Genomic DNA, 22,507 nt, shown 5'->3' on the forward strand with positions numbered 1-22,507 from the left:
TAGACATAAGACAGTTACAGAATGCCCATCTTAGAAGATGGTATGTGCTAACAGCCGTTTGAATGGTACAAGCACAAAACTAGCTAGAGACGTCTTCATGTGAGATTGGGGATGACTTTGTAAATGGGACAGCACTGAAGAACTGGCAGGAATTCTTTATATAGAGGTGGTATTAGGGCATCTGGTGGAGAGGGTGGCATAAGCAAGGTCACGGAAATAGGAAAACACAGATGATATTCTGGCAATTATGAGTCAAATAATTAAAGCAGGTGAGTAATGAGACAAAGTAGTATAGTTACATAGACCAATGAGAATGGAAGGATTTGAAAGCCTGCCCAAGGGGTTCAAACAAGTGAAGTGTTTGAAGGAATGACTGATGCAATCCAACCTAGAGTTTCTCTGATATTGTCGTTCCGCACTCTGGCCCACTGTTAGGAGATGCTATGATTCGGTAAAAAGGTTTTAACCAGAGAGAACTCCCTTCATGATTTCTTCTGGTTACTTTACCTCTCAGGGCCTGATTTTCCGTGACAATAAATCAAAGGAGACTGGACAAAATGATCTTTCCGGCATCTCTATTCCTGAATGAAGCATGGACCAGGAAGCCCTGCTGCTTTTTGAAGAGTTGGGGATGAGTTGGGCTAAGGGCTGTGGGAAGATGACAAGGATCATTTGTGAGATTTCCATGGAGAAATGAGTCATATTTGGAAACATCGGAAAATAAGAAAATCTTTGTCTATAATCTATCCAGCTTCCTTCTTCCGTATCTCTTTCCTTTTAGTGGCTTCCTCTCCACCTTAAATCTAGAAGGTTGTAAAATGGTTTGGGGATGAAGCACAGATGCTTTGCCTTATGTTTCTATCCCTAGTACATAGCACAGTGCCTGATTCATGGACTGTCAGTAAGACTCTGCTAAATAAATAATTTCTTCCAAACCCCGTCAAAACCTACTCCCAGGGAGAAAATATGTAAGCAAATTCATACTAAGGTATAAATGGCTGATAACCATTTAAATTGTGATCCATATACTAAGAGGAATTTTTCTTATAAGGCACGGAATAGCCCTTTGCTAAAATCAAAACCCATTTCTAATAGTGGCATACATAGAACTAGGGGAGGCTTCAGGATGGCAGCAGTGATATTTCCAGCTGGGATCTCAGCCACTATTAATCCCTCTTATCCTAAACGGGCTTCTCAATTCCCACCTAGAGGCTAAGCCTTGCCTCACTCTCTGCAATAGATGCTGTCTGTTCTCAGCAGAAATTTCTGGAGCCCTGTTTTAACATTCTGAAGCTCAATGTTGGGCTCTGCTTGCTTCAAAATTGGTTCTGGGCATTATTTATAGCTCACTTCACAGAACTGGGCTTCTGTTTGGTTTCTCCAGCCTGGGTATATGTCATGACAACAGGTCCACTCCGCTGGACACTCTCAGATAAGAGTTCTGTGCTTATCTCTTTCTAGTATATCTTAACACCTTTCTCCCATCTGACTGTGCATGGAGTCAACTTTTACCTTTGATATCTAGCCCAGTACCCATCACTTTTTTCCCTGTTGTAAGATGACCCTGCTGCTGACTCCCAACCTGCTTAGACTTCCAAGAATCAGCAGCCAATGTGTAGCCTGCCACTGATACCCTGTCTCCCTACCCTGAGAACCAGCCAGAATTCCTGGCACTTCAAATTGGAACTTCCCCTGCCCCCTCAGCCAAATTACATAACTACTGACCTAGACTGCCCTCTGCTATTTGCTTCCAGAGCCCCGGGGCATTACATTTGTCCTCTCGAAAGGGAATGCCTCTGCATTTGAAGTTGAGTCAGCTCTCCTGTGATAAGGGCTTAGTGGGTCTACTTCTAAGCCCTGGCTTTTTCTTAATTGAACTGACCTTGCCATGGCCTGGAAGACAGCAAGCAAGCATTTATCTGGAGCACCTGATATCAGACCCTGGAGCTAATTATCTATCCTGCTAGGTTATAAGGAAAGCTTCACGGCTAACATCTTCTTGTGGGAGTCACCCAGGCAACTGAGGCTGCCTTGTTGCCACAAGATAACCTTCCATATAGATATTTTTCTCCAGTTAGACATCCTTTATTCAGCTTGGGGGTTGCATTTGTCTAAAATTTTCTTCCTTGGCATATCGGATAGTTGACCTAACTACCTACCATGGTCTTCCACCTGCCTTCTTGTATTAAATGCCTGTTGCATTTGCCCTAGGCAGAAATGAATTTCATTGATAGAGGGACCATATATCTGCCCTGGGTGGATAGATTCCTTTATGGTGTAATTCCAGGGATTCACAGAAAGTATCTACTCCCAAATATGTCTCCCAAATGATGATGTGTATCATCATTATTTCCATCCAATCTCTCCAATGGGTGGGCCTCAATTTCTACTTGTTTTCAAAGACTCAGAGTGACTTGGAGAGAAGGACACAGCAATGAGGAAGAAAATATAGTTAGTAATTATGATTACTTCTTTTGGATCCTTCCTATTATACACCAAGGTATATAATATGAATTTAAACGAATTTATTGGCTTACACAAATGGGAAGTGCAGGGTTCTATGCATTGGGAGCACAGCTGGATCCAGGGGCTCAAATAGCTTCATCAATGCTCCCCCATGATGTCTTCCCTGGTATGCAAAAAAGGTCCCAGGGAGGACTCTGATTGGTTGATTTGTGTACTGTGCCCTCCTTTCATCCAAACACTCTGCTTAAGAGGATGATCGATGCTGATTGGCTAGCCTAAATCACAGGAGGCCCAGCCCAGTGGTCAGGAGGGGCAAATAGTTTCACTCTAAACAAACTACAAGGATATTGGGTTTTCTGCAGGATAAAGGGGTTCTTTTATCAGAGAAGGGCAAATAGACGCTGAGATGGAAACAATCAGATATCTATTTTAAGGGTCAGGGGGATAAAGGGGCTGTACTGCATATTTGCCTAGACCTCACTTTGGGTTATCCATTGCTCACTTCAGCATCCCTTTTTAAAATATAAAGGTGGGAGTGGGGCTGAGGAATCATGCTGAGTCTTAACTCGGCGTGAAAGGGTTTGTTCAAAATGTTCTTCTATTCCCACTGACCCAGGCCATAGAACACTTTGGAAAACAAGTCTGGAAGCCTAAAATGGGAGGGTCCTATAAAAAAGTACAAAGAAGGGCACAAAGAGGGGTACCAAGAACAGGGGAGATATCCCTGGTCTATCCTATAGCATGGTCCTGGGCCAAGAGTCAGCCTGAGGATTTGTACATCAGCACATAAATGGACCCTAGGTTCTGGCATTCATCTTGAGCAGCTTGGAGTTCAAGATGAGGCTCCTTTCCCACCCCTCCCCTCCCCTCCTCTCCTCTCCCTTCCCCTCCCCTTCCCTTCCTTTCCCCTGAGCACCTTTTCACCCCAGGAACTGTTCACAGCTCCTTCCTCAGAAGTCTCTCTCTTCAGATAAGATGGCTTTGTCTTCTTCGCCTTACAGACAGACTCCAAGGCCAGTGACACATACACATTCAGACAGAATTCATGATCACATTTTGACGAGAGATGCCATTTTATCTAGAAGCACAGTCCATGTGCCAATCTAAGGGCAGAAATTAAACCCTAAAACAACACAAACACATTACAAGTCAATAGTATCATTAGAAAGGACTATCATTAAAACGTTTGTGTATTGTGGCTTAAATTCAATCATGGTAGGAAATTTGAGCTGTTTCTGAGAGATAAGTCTTGCATAACCAGAAACTGAATGCTCTCTTCTTTTCCCACCAGCAGCCTCATCACCACTAGTTTCTAAGAGCCAGCATGTCCTTAGCTCCACTGAACTATGGCTATGATTACTTCAGGGTTTTACGCTGATGGTATCCTTTCTGCTCCTTGAAAATTATGTTTGCCATAATTACCTCTCTTGCGTCTTTTTCTTAAGACCAACGACTTTGCTATTAGTGTTGAAGGAAGGGGCCAGCACTCCTAAGCATCCATCCACTTGTAAGCAAGTATGTCCATCCAGGCTACCGTTAATAGCTTTTGTTTCAGAGCTTTTTGCTTTATTTCACAAGCACGCTTGTCTTGTTTCCTGCAGAGGATCTCCTCATGACCAGGCTCTATAAAACTCAAGAGCAACTTGAGTGTAAGAAACGTTGCTCACCAGAACATCCTTCCTACTCATGATGATGCCCCTGTTTCCCTTTCATCAGCCCCTCATTGTTGATCTTCATAGACAAACTCTTGTCCCCTCCCCAAATTCTGTGTGGCTTGGTGTTTGACCCCAGTAGATGAGGTAACTGAGTGTGTCAGCAATTAGACTGACATCCCTGACTCCTGGCATTCAGTTGTAACAGTAGTCTCTGTCTCCAAATGAGGTTTCTCCTGCCTTGATGTTGGGCATTTCAGATGTACCCCCCAAGAAAAACGGGGTGATGTTTGCTGTGTGCTTCTGTCTGTTTGGCACAGGCCCTGTTTCTCGGTGACTCCCAAAGCTTTGTGTCTTTGGAGCAAAAGTCCAGACTGGCAGAAGGAGCCTGTTGAGTGCTGAAGAATTTAGAGACATCCATCTCCAGTTCAGTTGCTTTTCTGTCAAAATCTCAGTCCCTAAATCTCTCAGAAATCCCAAACTGCTCCAATCATCCAAGCTTGCAATTTGGATACTTTTTAATGCTATGCATTTTACGCTATGAAAACCAAGTGTGTCAGAATGTGTCTTTTTTTGTGGGCTCACCGAATGCTTTTGCACTACATCATTTATTGTCATGCATCTGTAGGCTTATAGTCTACTTAAAACATTTTTATTTTACAATAATTTGTATTCATTTGCTTTCCAACCCGCTTATTCCAGTTCAGGGTGGTAGGTGGCCAGAGTCTATCCTGGCAGCTCTAGGGGCAAGGTAGGAACCCACCCTGGCCAAGATGCCATTCCATTGCAGGGCGCACTTACACAGACACTCACACTCACTTAGACTGGTACCATGTAGACACACCCATTCACCTAATGTGCACAGCTTTGGGATATGGGAGAAAACTGGAGTAACTGGAGAAAACCCATACAGACATGGGTAGAACCTGCAAACTCCACACAGACAATAGACCTGCTGGGAATTGATTTTTTCCCTGATCAAGGTAATAATAAAATAATGTTGAAACACATGACATTTTTCGAGCACTTCTGCAATGCTAACTGAAAAATAGTTGAACTCAACTTTATAAATATTGACTATAGGTTTGTTGTTGTTGTTTTTAAAAGAAGCCCAAGCAACAGTAAAGCTAAGGAGAGATTATTCAGTTTTGTTACATGGGAGGGAGAGAAGTTAATTTCTGTTGCTTTGGTGTTTTGTATTTATTTCTCATTACAAAATTGGATAAAAACACAATTTTAAAGGCTGCACTATATATTGTCATTTATCAAGGACAGGAAAAAGTTAAGCCCATACATCTCCATTATGTGTTTCTGAAAGCTGTGCAAATCTTGAACACAAGCTGGAACATCACAGAAACCATATCTCAGAGCTGTACAAATTTCCTGCTGATTATACAGAGAAAGAGCATGTGATTACCAAGAGCCTTGAGTAGATGTAGGAGAAAATAATGTTGGGTTAGCTATCTGGTTGGTTTATCTGATGCCAGAACTTTATCTATTTGAGTCTGATGTTTTGACTGTTTGGGTTTGGTTGTTTTTTTTTTTTGGAAGGGAGAGAGGCCAGTATGGTATAGAGGAAGGAGGCAACGTGTTGGTGGATTTCCCACATTAATCAAGCCAATACCACATTTCAACATCATAAGCTTCCTTTTTCTTTTCAACATCATAAGCTTCCTTTTTCTTATGGTCTGATCCTTCTTGCCCCATAAGCTTGGCATCCTCTAATGGTTATTTTTACTATGTTATCCATCTCTAATAGCAAAAATAATCTAAATAAAATATAGCCTCAAATGTGAGGCTAGATGCTCTTAAGGGTTATAGACACAGACTTTATTTCATTTAATAGCGGTGATTTTTCTTTTCATCCTTGTGCCTGTATTAAGTGTTGCAGGACAGGGAAGCTCCCTGCCAAAATTGGGGCTTAGCTCCTGAGGGCTCTTGGCTTTGCCCAGGAAGGAATTCAAGGGCCAAGTGGTGGTGTTAGATGGCAATCTTCTGTTGAGTGGTACTGCTCCTTGCCTAGCAGGGCTAACTCACAGGCAGTGTGGTCCAGAGTCAGCAACTAAGGGGCTCTTGGCAACTGCATTAATACTCATGTAAATCCACTTTCAATCACACGCAAATTAAGGGGTCAGTCAATGCAAATTGAGGGGCAGGTTATTTAGACCTTTCTAAGAAAAGGGTGGTAACTTCTAAGGCATTGTTATGGAAAGAGGTGGTGACTTCTGGGTCATTGCTGTGGCATTTGTAAACTGTCATGGTGCTAGTGGGAGTGTCTTATGCCACTGAGCAATGAGAGCAACTAAAGATCACTTTTGCCTTCTGCTGGTTCCTGCTCGTTTCTTCACTTTATCCCATTTGGACCAGATCCTGTTTTGGTCAGCAGGGTTTTGACCAGAAAACAAGTCCTGCTGGTTGGCTACCTCATAAGCAGGGTGCAAAATCTAGTGAGTCCCACCATGATTTGCCTCTTTGCAGCAGCTGAGATACCTGAGTCTCTGTACTTTGACATCAGATTCCGCTTACATAGGGCAGCTCTGAAAAGTCAGAGGGTAGTGGGCCTGGGTCAACACTATCTGCTTTCATCAGTCACATGCCTAAGACCCAGAGTGGGGCGATTCACATTGCCACCATTCAGGCATGTACAGAAGGCTTCATTAGCATGTGCTCCTTGAGTACAGGAAAGAATGGGGCAGGGACACTCATGAGTCTTTAAAACATTCTTTTTTTCTAATTTTTCATTTTTATGCACACATAATAGGTGTATATACTTATGGGGTACATGTGATGTTTTGATAAAGGCATACTATGTATAATAATCACATCAAGGTAATTGGGGTATCCATCACTTCAAGCATTTATCATATCTTTGTGTTAGGAACATTCTAATCCAACTCTTTTAGCTATTTTAAAATATAAAAGAAATTATTGTTGACTATAGTCACCCTGTTGAGCTATTAAATGCTAGATCTTTTTCATTCTAACCATACTCTTATACCCTCATCCCCACATTATCCCCCCCGCCCACTTTCTCCCCTATCCCTGCTACCCTTCCCAGCCTCTGGCAACAATCATTCTACTATCTCCTTGAGTTCAATTGTTTTAGCTTTTAGCTCCCATGTATGAGTGAGAACATGTGACATTTGTCTTTCAGTGCCTGGCTTATGGTGCTTAACATAATGGCCTCCAGTTCTATCCATGTTATTGCAAATGACAAGATTTCATTCTTTTTTATGGTTGAATAATATTCCATTATGTATATTTACCACATTTTCTTTATCCCTTCATCTGTTGATGGACACTTAGGTTGATTTCAGATCCTGGCTATTGTGAATATTGCTGCAATAAACATGAGAATGCAGGTATCTCTTTGATATACTGATTTTCTTTCTTTTGGGAATATATCTAGCAGTGGGATTGCTGGATCATATGGTAGCTCTATGTTAATTTTTGAGAAACTCCCAAACCTTTCTCCATAGTGATTGTACTAATTCATATTGCCACCAACAGTGTACGAGGGTTGCCTTTTCTGTACATCCCTGCCAGCATTCATTATTGCCTGTCTTTTGGATAAAAGCCATTTTAACTGGGGAGAGATGATATCTCATTTTAGTTTTGATTTGCATTTCTCTGATGATCAATGATGTTGAGTATCTTTTCATATACCTGTTTGTCATTTGTAGGTCTTCTTTTCAGAAATGTCTATTGAGATCTTTTGCCCATTTTAAGGTCAGATTATTAGATTTTTTCCTGTTGAGTTGTTTGAGCTACTTATATATTCTGGTTATTAACAACTTGTCAGATGGGTAGTTTGCAAATGTTTTCTCCCATTCTGTGGGTTGTTTCTTCACTTTGTTGATCGTTTCCTTTGCTGTGCAGAAGCTTTTGAACTTGTTTTGATCCCATTTATCCATTTTTTGATTGGGATGCTTGTGCATTTGAAGTATTACTTAAGCAATCTTTGTCCACACCAATGCTCTGGAGAGTTTTCCCAATGTTTTCTAGTAGTAGTTTCATAGTTTGAGGTCTTAGATTTAAGTTTTTAATCCATCTTGAGTTGATTTTTGTAATGGCAAGAGATAGGGGCCTAGTTTCATTCTTTGTATATGGATACCCAGTTTTCCCAGAACCATTTATTGAAGAGACTGTCTCTTCCCCAATGTATGTTCTTGGTACCTTTGTTGAAAATGAGTTCACTGAAGATGTGTGGATTTATTTCTGGGTTCTCTATTCTGTTCTATTTCTACCATTTTAAGAAAACTGCATTAGTGTGTGTGTGTGTGTGTGTGTGTGTGTGTGTGTGTAGTTCTGTGCCACTATCACAATCAAGATATAGAACTGGCTCATCACTACACAAGAATCCCTTCATGTTACCTCTTTTAATTCATTCCCCCACTCTTTTCTAGAGTCGCCACACTATTTTTCATTCCTATCAGCAATGCATCCTTCTGTGCATCCTCACCAACATTTGGTATTATCACTTTTCAACTGTTCTAATAGGTGCATAATGATAGCTCCTCGTGCTCTTATTTTACATTTCTCTAATGGCTACTGATGTTGAACATCCTTTCATGTGCTCATTTGCCATTCACATCTTCTCTTTGGTGAAATATATGTTCATGTCTTTTGCCCAGTTTCTAGTTGGATTGTTTGCTTTTTTTATTGTTGAGTTCTGAGAGTTCTTTATATATTCTAGCTATAGGGCCCTTGTCAGATATGTGGTTGGCAATTATTTTATCCCAGTCTGTGATATGGCTTGCCTTTTCATCTTCTTAACAGGGGTCTTTCACAGAACAAATGTCTTTGATTCTGATAAAGTCCAATTCGTCAATTTTTCCTTTTAAGGATTGGGCTTTTGGTGTCAAATCTAAGAACTCTTTACCTAGTCCTAGGACCCAAAGATTTTTCTCTTATGATTTGTTTCTAAAGGTCTTAGAGTTTTACATTTTGCATTAAGTCCATGATTCATTTTGCACTAATTTTTGTATAAGGTGTGAAGTTTAGGTCAAGGTTTAATTTTTTTTGCTTATGGATGTCCAATTGTTCTAGCACAATTTGTTGAAAAGGCTCTCCTTTTTTAATTGGATTGCTTTTGCATCTTTGTCAATAATCAGTTGAAAAGCTAGGTGTGGTGATGCGTGCCAGTAATCCTAGTTACCTGGAAAGCTAAGGTGGATCACTTGAGCCAAGGAGTTCAAGTCCAGTGTGGGCAACATAGCAAGACCCCACCAAAAAAAAAGAATCAGTTGTGTGGGTCTATTTATGGGTTTTCAATTCTGTTCCATTGATGTATGTCTATCTCTTGGACAATGTAATAATTTCTTTGGTTACTATAGCTAGATGGCAAGTCATCAGTTAGAGCAATTCCTCCCGATATATTCTTTTCAAAATTGTTTTAGCTATTCTAGGGCTTGTGCCTTTCCATATGAATTTTAGAATAAGCTTGTCTATGTCTACAAAAAACTTGATAGGAATTGCATTAAACTTAAAGATCTATTTGGGGAGATTTGACATCTCCACTATTTTGAGTCTTCCAATCCACAGACACGGTATGTCACTCCATTTACTTAGGTCTTTGATTTATCAGTCTCTTGCAAATTTCAGCATACACATCTTGTACATGCTTTTAGATTTATACCTAAGTATTTCATTTTCTTTAACACAATTGTAAATGGTATTATGTTTTTAATTTCCAGTTTCCACAAGTTTGTTGTTAATATATAGAAGTGCAATTGATTTTTGTGTATTTATCATCTTGTATCCTGCATCCTTGCTGAACTCACATGTTAGTTATAGAGGGGATTTTTTTGGTATATTCTTTGAGATTTTCTATATAGCCATCTGCAAACAGGGATAGTTTAATTTCTTCCATTTCCATCTGTATTTCTTATTTTCTTTCTTTCTTTCTTTTTTTTTTTTTTGTCTTATTCCACCGCTAGAACTTCCAGTAGTATGTTGAATAACAGTGGTGAGATACATACATCCTTGGGTTTTTCCTGGCCTTGGGGGAAAACATTCAGTCTTTCACAATTAAGTATGATTTTTAGATTTTTGTAGATGAACTGTATCAAATTGAAGAAATTCCACTGTATTCATGGTTTGCTAAGTGTTTTTTTTTTTTTCTGCCTCAGTTGATATCATTATGTCTTCTTGGTGGATTGATCTTTTTATTATGTAATGTCCCTCTTCATTTCTAGTAATTCACTTTGCTCTGAGGTCTACTTTACCGAATATTAATGCAGTCACTCCCAGTTTTTTCTTTTTTTTTGGGATGGAGTCTCACTCTGTCACCCAGGCTGGAGTGCAGTGGCACGATCTTGGCTCACTGCAGCCTCTGCCTCCCGGGTTCAAGCAATTCTTCTGCCTCAGCCTCCTGAGTAGCTGGGAGTACAGGTGTGTGCCACCATGCCCGGCTAATTTTTGTATTTTTAGTAGAGACAGGGTTTCACCATATTGGCCAGGCAGGTCTCAAACTCCTGACCTCGTGATCCGCCCACTTCAGCCTAAAAAAGTGCTGGGATTACAGGCGTGAGCCACCACACCTGGCCCACTCCCAGTTTTTAAAAAATTAATGTTTGCATTACATTTGTTTTTCCATTCTTTTAGTTTCTATCTACATATGTGGTCATATGTGAAATGAGTTTCTTGTACATGGCATATGGTTTGATTATTTTTTATCCATTCTGTTAATCTCTATCTTTTAATTGGCCCAGGAATGAATATTTAAATTTTTTCAGTACTTATTAATTTTTAAAAAAATTAACAGACTCTTTTTCTAAGAGAAGTTTTAGGACCACATCAAAATTGAGAGGAAGGTATAGAGATATCCCGTATACTCCTGGGCCCAACACGTGCACAATTCTCCCCATTATCAACATCCCCCAAAGGAGTGGTACATTTGTTACAATTCAACCTGCAATGACATATAATTATCACCCACAGTCTATAGTTTACATTAGGATTCACTCTTAGTGTTGTACATTTAATAAGTTTGGACAAAGGTATAATGACATGTACCCACCATCATAGTATCATACAGAGTAGTTTCACTGCTCTAAAAATCCTCCATGTTCCACCTATTCATCCCTTCCTGCTCTATAACCCCTGGCAACCACTGATCTTTTTATTGTTTCCATAGTTTTGCCCTACCCATAATATCATATAGCTGGAATCATACAGTATGTAGCCTTTTTAGACTGACTACCTTCACTTAGTAATAGAAATTAAAGTTTCTTCCATGTCTTTTCATGGCTTGATAGTCCATTTCACTTTACGGCTGAATAATATTCCACTGACTATCTGTAGACAGTTTACTAATCCATTCACCTACTGAAGGACACTTTGTTTGCTGCCAAGTTTTGGCAATTATGAATAAAGGTGCTTAAACAGCAATCATGCACACTTTTGCAACAAGAAAAAAACAGAAAGTCCCGCCACAAAAAAAAAGAATATTTAAAGAAGAAACAAATGGAAGGTTTAGAAATAGAAGACATGATAACCAAAGAAAAAATTCCCACTGAATGGGTTCAATAGCAGAATGGAGACAAGCAAAGAGTTAGTGAACACAAAGACAGATAAAAAGAAATTGTTCTATTTGGCCAAGAGCAGTGACTTACACCAATAATCCTAGCACTTTTGCAGGCTGAAGTAAGACGACAGAGGGCTGGAGGCTAGCAGTTTGAGAACAGCCTGGGCAACATAGTGAGACCTCATCTTTACAAAAAACAATTAAAAATAGCTGAGTGTGATGACACGTGCCTGTAGTCAGCTACTGTGAAGGCTGAGGGAGGAGGATCCCTTGAGCCCAGGAGTTCAAGGCTGCAGTGAGCTATGATCTCACCACTGCTCTCCGGCCTGGGCAACAGAGTGAGACCCTGTGTCTAAAACAAAACAAAAAGAAATTGTTCAATATGAACAAGTCAGAGAAAGAAAGTGAAAGAAAAAGGAATACAACCTCGTGGACCTGTAAGAAAATACTAAAAATATCTATCATTTGTAGCATCAGAATCACAGAAGAAGTGAAAATGTTAGGGAAACGGGAACCTAGGACAGCCAGAGTGACCCCACTTGAAAATCAACTCCATCTTGAAATTAGCAAGGCACATTCCTTGCTAGTCACAACCCACGGTCCCAAGATGTTTGCAATTGAGAAAACAGACTAAAGATACCTAGAAGGACATACTCCCACAGCAGCGGAAAGTGCAGGGGTCCCAATACCCATAACAATATATGCTTTCAAAATAATTATAGTTATGCTTTGATGGACTTACATACTAGAAAGTCAAGGATAGTTTTCTTTAAATCAATAGAACGATAAATTTCGTCATGCTGTTATTCCACTCACACAAAGGTACGGGCAAGTTGAGTCTTTACATAGACAAGACCCCTATATAAGTGTGAGGAAAAGAAAAAGAGATCAGACTGTTACTGTGTCTGTGTAGAAAGAAGTAGACATAAGAGACTCCATTTTGTTCTGTACTAAGAAAAATTTTTCTGCCTTGGGATGCTGTTAATCTGTAACCCTACCCCGCAACCCTGTGCTTGCAGAGACTTGTGCTGTGTTTACTCAGGGTTCAATGGATTTAGGGCTATGCAGGATGTGCTTTGTTAAACAAGTGCTTAAAGGCAGTATGCTTGTTAAAAGTCATCACGGTTCTCTAATCTCAAGTACCCAGGGACACAAACACTGCGGAAGGCCACAGGGACCTCTGCCTAGGAAAGCCAGATATTGTCCAAGGTTTCTCCCCATGTGATAATCTGAAATATGGCCTCGTGGGAAGGGAAAGACCTGACCGTCCCCCAGCCCGACACCGTAAAGGGTCTGTGCTGAGGAGGACTAGTAAAAGAGGAAGGCCTCTTTGCAGTTGAGATAAGAGGAAGGCATCTGTCTCCTGCTTGTCCCTGGGCAATGGAATGTCTCAGTGTAAAACCCGATTGTATGTTCTGTTTACTGAGATAGGAGAAAACCGCCTTAGGGCTGGAGGTGAGACGTGCTCGGGGCAATGCTGCTCTTTAATGCACAGAAGTGTTTGTGAAGATGTTTGTATACATGCACATCAAGGCTCAGCACCTTTCCTTAAACTTATTTATGACACAGAGATCTTTGTTCACATGTTTTCCTGCTGACCCTCTCCCCACTATTACCCTACTGTGCTGCCACATCTCCCTCTCCGAGATGGTAAAGATAATGATCAATAAATACTGAAGGACCCAGTGCTCCGTATGCTAAGCGCTGGTCCCCTAGGTCCACTTTTCTTGCTCTGTACTTTGTGCCTCTTTCTTTTCTCAAGCCTCTCGTTTCCCCTGACGAGAAATGCCCACAGGTGTGGAGAGGCAGGCCACCCCCTCATATAAGAAAAACGTGGTCAGGCCAAGGCTCACACCTGTAATCCTAGTGCTTTAGGAGGCTGAGGTGGGCAGATCGCCTGAGCTCAGACGTTCGAGAGCAGCCTGGGCAACATGACAAAATCTCATCTCTACAAAACAATAGAAAAACTAGCCAGACATGGTGGCATGTGCCTATAGGCCTATTCAGGAGGCTGAGGTGGGAGGATCCCTTGTGCCCAGAAGGTCGAGGATGAAGTGAGCTGTGATAACACCACAGCACTCCAGCCTAGGTGACAGAGTGACACCCTCTCTCAATTTTTAAAAATATAAAACAAAAAAGTACAAATTTATCAATCTAATTCACTACTTTAACAGATTAACGAAAAAAATGCTGTGATAATCACAATAGATGCAGTGTTTGATGAAACTCAACATATATTCAAAATGAATACTCTCAGCAAACTAGAACAGAATGGAATGACTGACTGTTGAAGTCAATCTACAAAAAAAGTACAGCAAATATCATGTTGAAATGTTGAAATTTTTCCACTTCTGATCAGGGATAAGACAGGGATATCTACTATCACCATTATACCAGGTGGGTCTGCCCAATGCCCCTAAAATCAGAAAAGAAATAAAAGTGTTTAAAATGGCAGCAACAGGCCGGGCACAGTGGCTCATGCCTGCAATCTCAGCACTTTGGGAGGCCGAGATGGGTGGATCACTTGAGCTCAGGAGTTCAAGAACAAACTGGGCATCATGGCAAAATCACATGTTTACAAAAAATACAAAAGAAAACAGAAAAAAAAGTGGCAGAAACAAAACTGTTCTTATTCAAAGATGATATGAATCTGTATGTTGAAAACTGAAAAGGATCTATAAGTAAACTTTTAGAATTACTAAGCATGTTTAACAAGGTTGCTGGATAGAAACTCAGTATGTAGGAATTATGCCTCTACATACCAGCTCAAACAGCTAGCATATAAAATGTCAAAGAATGATACACATTTCAGAGCATCGAATACCTGGAAATAAAATTAACAAAAGATGCACAAGACTTCTTTGCAGAAGGATGTAAAGCTTTATTGGGAGAATTTTAATGGTCAAATTTCCAACACAGGAGCATCCTGCATCATTTCAGCGTGTCTTCTTTTAAGGTTGTGATTGCCCTTCATCTGTAACAGAAACATAACAGTTAGGAACATGACTTAGCAGCAGATTATTTAGATGACCCTAAAGGCACACAAAGGACACCACAATTTGGGTTTTGTAAAATGGACTACAAATAGAACCCTAAGGGCGATCCTGTGTCTTATAGCCAAGTAAACCTCGTATAAACTTTGAGGGTAGACATGTAGAATTTAAAGGTAATTAATTCCGTAAACATAAAGTGCTTCCTTTAAATCCAGAAGCACTTATAATTAACAGTCAGCAATTTGGAAAACACATGTGTAAAACATACTTCAGTGGATTACTCAGAAAGTACTGGAGTCATGGTCTTTGAACTTCAAATCTTACCAACTGATGCCTCAAAAGCTGAAACTTACATCTAACATTTGATATGGTTAGAGATCACATATGTGTCGACAGTCTTATTAGAAATACTGGCTCATGAAGACTGACAGTGGGGCAGGGAACGTGAATAGCACAGACATCTTACTCACACCCATGCTGAGGATCACTGATCTACATCCCACAGAAAATAGAAACTAAATGGTCTCTCACCATTTGATTATTCACTCACTCAAGGTTTCCTTGGAGAAAGATTTAAAAAGCAATTATTCATTAAGGGCCAGAGAATCCCAGCTTGGGCAACACAGTGAGACCTCGTCTGTACAAAATTTTTTTTAAAAAAAAAAACAGCATCAATCAGGCATGGCAGCTTGTGCCTGTAGCTCCAGCTGCTCAGGAGGCTGAGTTGGGAAGATCGCTTGAGCCTGGGAGGCCGAGGTTGCAGTGAGCTGAAATCACACCACAGCACTCCAGTCTGGGTGACAGAGTGAGATTTGTCACACACACATACAAAAAAAAAAAAAAAAAAAGCCAGAGAATTCAAAAATTGACAGAACCTAAGAATAGGCATTCAGGTCTCCACACAGAAAAACTAACATGAAGCAGAGTGCCCGCTCACTTTCTTAGTAGCAATGAAATCTCAATTCAGAGGTTTTCAGAGGACTCAGGCCAGGATTTGATGATTTATGATACACAAATCATGCAAAACAGATGATCTCTGTATCCCATGCATTCTATGCAACAGGATCAGAGTGTGAAAGAACCAGAATGGAAAAGGATTTTAAAATATCTGACTTAAACTCACTATTTTCATAAAACCAAAGACAGGTTTAGAAGGTAAGGGATTTGCTCAGAATATCACCAATGCTGTAAGAGCTGGTATTAGAACCCGCATCAGTGCTTCAGCATATTTCACACCAAGTGATGGGTGTTACAAATGTGTTATGTATTTGTTAAAAGCAGATCTTTACAAAAGCATCTGAATATCATGAGCTATTGGTTTAAGGATTTATACTCAAAAGTTATAATTCAATATGGCTTTGACTCAGTTTGTTTCTGTATCTGACAGTCTATAAGTTGGGTGCTGGAACCTGAACTACGTTTCAAATAAACTTTATATAAGAACTCTATTATTAAAGAGGCAGTATTGTCACCTCTGTGTTATTAAAAACATAATACTGGGCCAGGCGCAGTGGCTCATGCCTGTAATCCTGGCACTTCAGGAGGCTGAGGCGGGTGGAATACCTGAGATCAGGAGTTTGAGATCAGCTTATGCAAAATGGCAAAACCTCGTCTCTACTAAAAATACAAAAATTCGCTGGGCGCGGTGGAGCACGCCTGTAATCCCAGCTACTTGGGAGGCTGAGGGAGGAGAATCACTTGAACCTAGGAGGCAGAAGTTCCAGTGAGCCAAGATGGCACTAATGCACTCCAGCCTGGTTGACAGAGCGAGACTGTCTCAAAAAAATAATAATAATTATAATATGATACTGCGGAAACAGACACCTTACAATTTGCATGCCTAATGGATTGACTACCTTCTTCAGGTGTTTTCACCTCCTCTGGATTTGGCAGGCCCAACTCCTGGACATCAGGACCATCTCCACGCTCACACCCAGTCTTCGGGTCAACCTGTTCCTGGCTATCTGCTTCAGGCTCTGGCCCTTAAAAAAAAAAATACATATATATATACATGTATATATGTACATGTATATGTATATCAATTTAAGCAGTAAAACATGAAATATGAATAAGGAAATAATATTCATGCTCTCAGTTTTATTAAATAAAAGCTTACACTAGTGTAATAATAAATGTGTTGATAAGAATCCCAAGAATATTATTTCAGGAGTCTGTTGGCAGAAAAGAGGAAAACAGGGTTTTCCAAATATTATCCTCTTCCTTTCCTAAGACTGCCCTCAGACAACTTTGTTGCCTCCTTTGTACTTCTCTGTTACTCCACTTCTGATTGTCCTTATCATATTAAATGACTCAAGGGTGAAACCCTGTTTCTCATAGCACTTACACTCCTGGCACTTAGACTCCTACATGGCATGAGTAGACACCAATAAACACCGAGTGAAAAAAGGTCTTTAAAGAATACATGAAAAATCCCCAAATCCTGAACATTCTGCATACCGACTTGTCTATCCTCTCCAAAATGTCAGTATCCTGAATGACAAAGCAAAATTAAGGAAACATTTCAGATTAAAGGAAACTAAAAACGCATGACAAGCACATGCAAGACGTGATCCTGAACTGGACTCTGGATCAGAAAAAGAAATTCTATAAAGGAAATTATCTGGGCCGGGTATGGTGGCTCATACCTTTAATGCCAACATTTTGGGATGCCAAGGCGGGCAGATCACTTGAGTCAGGAGTTCAAGACCAGCCTGGCCAATGTGGTCAAACCCCGTCTCTACTAAAAATACAAAAAAAAGAGAAACATTTATTTGTCAGGTGCTGTGGCAGGGCTGTAATCTCAGGACTTTGGGAGGCTAAGCTGGGTGGATCACCTGAGGTCAGGAGTTTGACATCAGCCTGTGCAACATGACAAAACCCCGTCTCTACTAAAATTACAAAAATTAGCTGCCTGAGGTGGCACATGCCTGTAATCCTAGCTGCTCGGGAGGCTGAGGCAGGAGAATCACTTGAACCCAGGAGATGGATGTTGTAGTGAGCCAAGATCGGGCCACTGTACTCCAGCCTGGGTGACAGAGTGAGACTCCATCTCAGAAAAAAAAAAGAAAACTATAATACTGTGGAAACAGACACCCTACAATTTGCATGCTTAATGCACTACCTACCTTCTGCGGGCAGTTTCATCTGCTCTGGGTTTCGCAGGCACACCTTCTTGGCATCAGGACCATCTCCAAGCTCATAGCCGGTCTTCGGCAGCACCGGTTCCTGGCTATCAGCTTCAGGCTCCTGCCCTTGAAGATAAAACAAAATTATCATTTTAAGCAGCAACACATGAAATATGAATAAGAAAATAATATTCATGCTCTTGGTCTTACTAAATAAAAGCTTTAGCTACTGTAATAATAAACGTGTTGATAAAAATCCCAAGAACATTATTTCAGGAGTCTGTTGGCAGAAAACAGGGTTTTCCAAATATTACCCTCTTCCTTTCCGAAGACTGCCCTCAGACAACTTTGTTGCCTCCTTTGCACTTCTCTGTTATTGTATTTCTGATTGTCCTTATCATATTAAATGATTCAAGGCTGACATCCTGTCTCTCATTAGCATTTAGACTCCTAGCATATGGCATGAGTAGCCACCAATAAATGGTGTGTGAAAAAGCACTCTTTAGAAACTACACGAAAAAGCCCAAAGTGCTAAACATTCTGCAAACCAACTGGTCTATCCTCTTCAAAAATGTCAGTATCAGCCAGCGGGGCGTGGTGGCTCACACCTGTAATCCCAGCACTTTGGGAGACTGAGGTGGGCGGATCATCTGAGGTCAGGAGTTAGAGACCAGCCTGGCCAACATGGTGAAACCCAGGCTCTGCTAAAAATACAAAAGAAAAAAAAAATTAGGCAGGCGTTGGCCGGGCGCGGTGGCTCAAGCCTGTAATCCCAGCACTTTGGGAGGCCGAGACGGGTGGATCACAAGGTCAGGAGATCGAGACCATCCTGGCTAACCCGGTGAAACCCCGTCTCTACTAAAAAATACAAAAAACTAGCCGGGCGAGGTGGCGGGCGCCTGTAATCCCAGCTACTTGGAGGCTGAGGCAGGAGAATGGCGTAAACCCGGGAGGCGGAGCTTGCAGTGAGCTGAGATCCGGCCACAGCACTCCAGCCTGGGCGACAGAGCGAGACTCCGTCTCAAAAAAAAAAAAAAAAAATTAGGCAGGCGCAGTGGCCCTTGCCTGTAGTCCCAACTACTCAGGAGGCTAAGGCATGAGAATCTCTTGAGCCTGGGAGGCAGAGGTTAGAGAGAGCCTAGATCTTGCCACTGCACTCCAACCTGGGCAACAGAGTGAGACTCTGTCTGAAAAAAAAAAAAAAAAAAAAAAGAAAGAAAAAAGAAAATTATCTGGATAACTGGCAAAATCTGCGTATACTCTGTATATTAAATAACTGCAGGTTCTCATTGTTAAATTGCCTGAGTTTGATCATTGTTCAGTGATTATCCAAGAAATGACTTTTTCTTTGTTCTGAGGATATATAAACACTCTCAAGTACTTAGGGTAAAGGGCCGTAATACCTGAAACTTTATCTGAACAATGGAGCATTAGTAAGAGTAAACATAATATCCATAATAACCAATGGAGCAAAAGCTATTAACAACTGGTGAATCTAGGTGAAAAGTATATGAGTTAATTGTACTATTCTTGCAAATTTTCTACAAATGTTATGTCTTGAAAATATGTAAAATAAAAACTTGTAAGAATATATGACAACTACACTGAACTTTAGGAAGACAGAAGTTTTTTTTTTTTTTAATTGTGGTAAAAAATACACATAACATAAAATTTACCATGGTAACTAATTTTAAGTGTTATAGTTCAGTAAGGAGTTATGTTTGCAACATTACCAGCAACTGGCCGGGCGCGGTGGCTCAAGCCTGTAATCCCAGCACTTTGGGAGGCCGAGGCGGGCGGATCACAAGGTCAGGAGATCGAGACCACAGTGAAACCCCGTCTCTACTAAAAATACAAAAAATTAGCCGGGCGCGGTGGCGGGCGCCTGTAGTCCCAGCTACTCAGGAGGCTGAGGCAGGAGAATGGCGGGAACCCGGGAGGCGGAGCTTGCAGTGAGCCGAGATCGCGCCACTGCACTCCAGCCTGGGAAACAGCGTGAGACTCCGTCTCAAAAAAAAAAAAAAAACAAACAAACAAAAAAAAAAACATTACCAGCAACTAAGAACAAACTTTACACGTTTGTTTTCCTATATAACGAAACATTAATTAATTAATTAATTAATTAATTTGCGATGAGGTCTCACTATGTCTCCCAGGCTGGTCTTGAACCCTAGACTCAAGCGATTCTCTCACCTCAGCCTCCCAAGTAGCTGAGACTATGACTGCACGGCCCTAAGCCCAGTTTGAGACCTTTCTACTAAATGACAATCTGAGGATAAACCACAGGACATGTTTAATGCTTATATTCAGCCACAGAGTACCAAGGGCAGTGTGCATCAGCTAAGAAATCTGAAGTCTACAACATGGATAGGATTTCAGTTACAATTACAATGTCAATTTCTGAAGGATTGATTAGCTGAATGGATTTGAGGACTATGGAAAATCTTACAGTCTCGACACCCATTACCTACTGGGGTAAACAGAAACTTAACTTTGTTCAAACAAAGTTATATTTAGGTCCGAAGGTCCCAAATGTAATATTCCGTAAATGAACCCCGTGAAGAACAAAGCACCAAATATAACATTGTTTGTGAATCACACAAAATATACTGTCCCGCACTGAGAATAAGGGAGTGGGTGGACAGCAATTAATGGGCATTGTTATCAGTCGTATTCTAGAAACTTTTAACAGTAAATCCTTAGAATAATCCATGACCTGAGTTTCGTAATTGTTTTGCTTCAAAATATTTTATCTCGGAGAAGTTATTTCCATCTCATGTTAATCTCAGGATAATTCCTTTTTTTTTGGTTTTTCTAACCATAAAAGGATTTAATCACTTCCTAAAAGCCACTTAAAAAATCATACTACACCAGCTACCTGTATGGCAGTATCCTGAATTCTCCAGCTTTCATCAAACTTACCACATAAAAATATCAAAGGAAATGGTGGCCAGCAATGAGCAACTCAGTTTTTGGAGTTGCTCCTGCTCCTCTGAACTGGGTCTATTCCTGGGCCAGTACTAAGCTACCTTACAGTAAAGCATTTGAGTTTTAAGCACTTTCAGCAAAATCATTTACTATTGTTACAGCAACATAGATGGTAGGAAGACACAAACTTTGGAACAAAACACAAATTTTGTATTCACCAGTCAAGTGTTCTTGGACAAAACACAATCCCCGAGCCTTTGTTCTCTCATTCATAAAGTGGAGAAATTTTATCATAGTGAGGGATTTATTTCCCTAAGGTAAGCTGCAAACTATACCCTCTTCACTTTTCCAGTCAATTTCTAGGCATCTTTTGCATCGTTTTCATTCCTTCTGTTCCTGGTATGTGACAATGCATGAGACACACACACACACACACACACACACACACACACACCAACAGGCATTCTTCTTCCCTTTCCCTTCACCTTGAGCTTCAGATGCTCCCTCATCCTCTTCCTCTTGAGTAGAATCCTGACTTTGAGTTGGTGATTCCACTTCTTCAGGTTGCTCATCACTGGACTGCTCGTGGTAGGGCATACGTGTGTGAGTGTGCAAATACAAAAAGTTTTATTAATACATGTCAAAAAATATATACACATATACAAACAGAAAATGCATAGATGTTTCTGATCATAACTAAACCTAAAGACATTTCTCCAACTTTATTCTATATGGTTAATAAGGCTACTCTACCCACAGAAAGGTTACTGCGAGAAAAGTTACCCACAAGGACTTTGGAAGCGATTATACTCTATGTTGGAATAGATGTGTATAATCTATGTGTCATTAACAAGCAAAGCATGAGAAGGAAGTCATGGCCAAAAGTTGGAGAACACGAGAGAAAAAAATCCTCCTGAATCAGTATTTCCTTCACGAGATGCCAGAATCATTTTTGATCAGCATGAACTACCTTTATTAGTGTATCTATACTAATGCAACAACACTATCACAAAAATTAATTTCTGCTAATAGAAAACATCGAATTAACGTTAAAGCGCTCAACAGCATAGGCCCAATTACCTCAGAAGATTCTACAAACATTCTTGGTCTACGCCGATAGATTAATTTTCTTCGAAAACCCATTATTTCACACTGAAAAGAGAAAACCGTGACTGGGAACATGCACTTGAGAGGACAGCTATATTCGATCACTTCCATGGCTAAATATTAACTTGTCATTTTAATTTTGAAAATACTCTCAAAATAAGTCCCAGAGTTAAGTGTAAGTGTGTACGTTTTCTGAGTGCTTGCAAAGCCACTTATGCTCCCCAAGCTGGCAGTGCAGTCATCTTAAGGCGTGTGGAAAAGGCAGAGGACATTATTTTAAAATTTCTTTTAGACACAGGATCTCGCTCTATTGCTCACGCTGGAATGCAGTGGCGTCATCACACTTCACTGCAGCCTCGACCTCCCGCTCAAGCGATCCTCCTGCCTCGTCTGGAGTAGCTGGGACTACAGGCACGCACCACTACACCCCCCTGACAGAGGGCATTTCTGATGAGGTTTAGTTTCACAAGCGGACTCCACATGAAAACACTAGTGAATCACAATTCCCGTGACTGCTGCTTTTGGCACACTCCCACTTACTAGAGCCTTTCACTCCCCTCAAATCAAGTTTGGTTGGACGGCACAGCCTCTCCCAGTCCTTCCCATTGTTTCCGGACCTTCCATGGCAGAGGTGAGACCTCGCCACGCCTCTCACTCGGGTGCTTCTCACTCAGGCACTCCCCACTCCACACCACTGGGAGGCACTCA

The 22,507-nt window shown here is 40.8% G+C and overlaps 1 protein-coding gene across 1 annotated transcript; it reads right to left on the bottom strand.

Moving 5' to 3' along the window:
• Nucleotides 1–14,506: 14,506 nt before the first annotated feature.
• Nucleotides 14,507–21,860, bottom strand: PAGE1 (PAGE family member 1). Its single transcript, XM_015127402.3, has 5 exons — nucleotides 21,773–21,860; nucleotides 21,178–21,271; nucleotides 17,765–17,890; nucleotides 16,496–16,621; nucleotides 14,507–14,620 (listed from the first exon to the last, which is right to left on the bottom strand). The coding sequence occupies exons 1-5, from the start codon at nucleotides 21,833–21,835 to the stop codon at nucleotides 14,598–14,600; spliced, it is 432 nt and encodes a 143-aa protein (XP_014982888.1). The 5' UTR covers nucleotides 21,836–21,860; the 3' UTR covers nucleotides 14,507–14,597.
• Between the last annotated feature and the right edge of the window lie 647 nt (nucleotides 21,861–22,507).

Source organism: Macaca mulatta, chromosome X (genome assembly GCF_049350105.2).
Source record: "Macaca mulatta isolate MMU2019108-1 chromosome X, T2T-MMU8v2.0, whole genome shotgun sequence".
Taxonomy (NCBI): domain Eukaryota; kingdom Metazoa; phylum Chordata; class Mammalia; order Primates; family Cercopithecidae; genus Macaca; species Macaca mulatta.

Bases quoted from the DNA above. Each gene is read 5' to 3' on its own strand.
- PAGE1 (XM_015127402.3), bottom strand. From the start codon at position 21,835: ATGGGTTTTCGAAGAAAATTAATCTATCGGCGTAGACCAAGAATGTTT. The intron at 21,272-21,772 runs GTAATTGGGCCT...TACCACGAGCAG, and splicing joins TGTTTGTAGAATCTTCTGAG to TCCAGTGATGAGCAACCTGA. The intron at 16,622-17,764 runs GTAGGTAGTGCA...TTTTTTTTTAAG, and splicing joins GATGAAACTGCCCGCAGAAG to GGCCAGAGCCTGAAGCAGAT.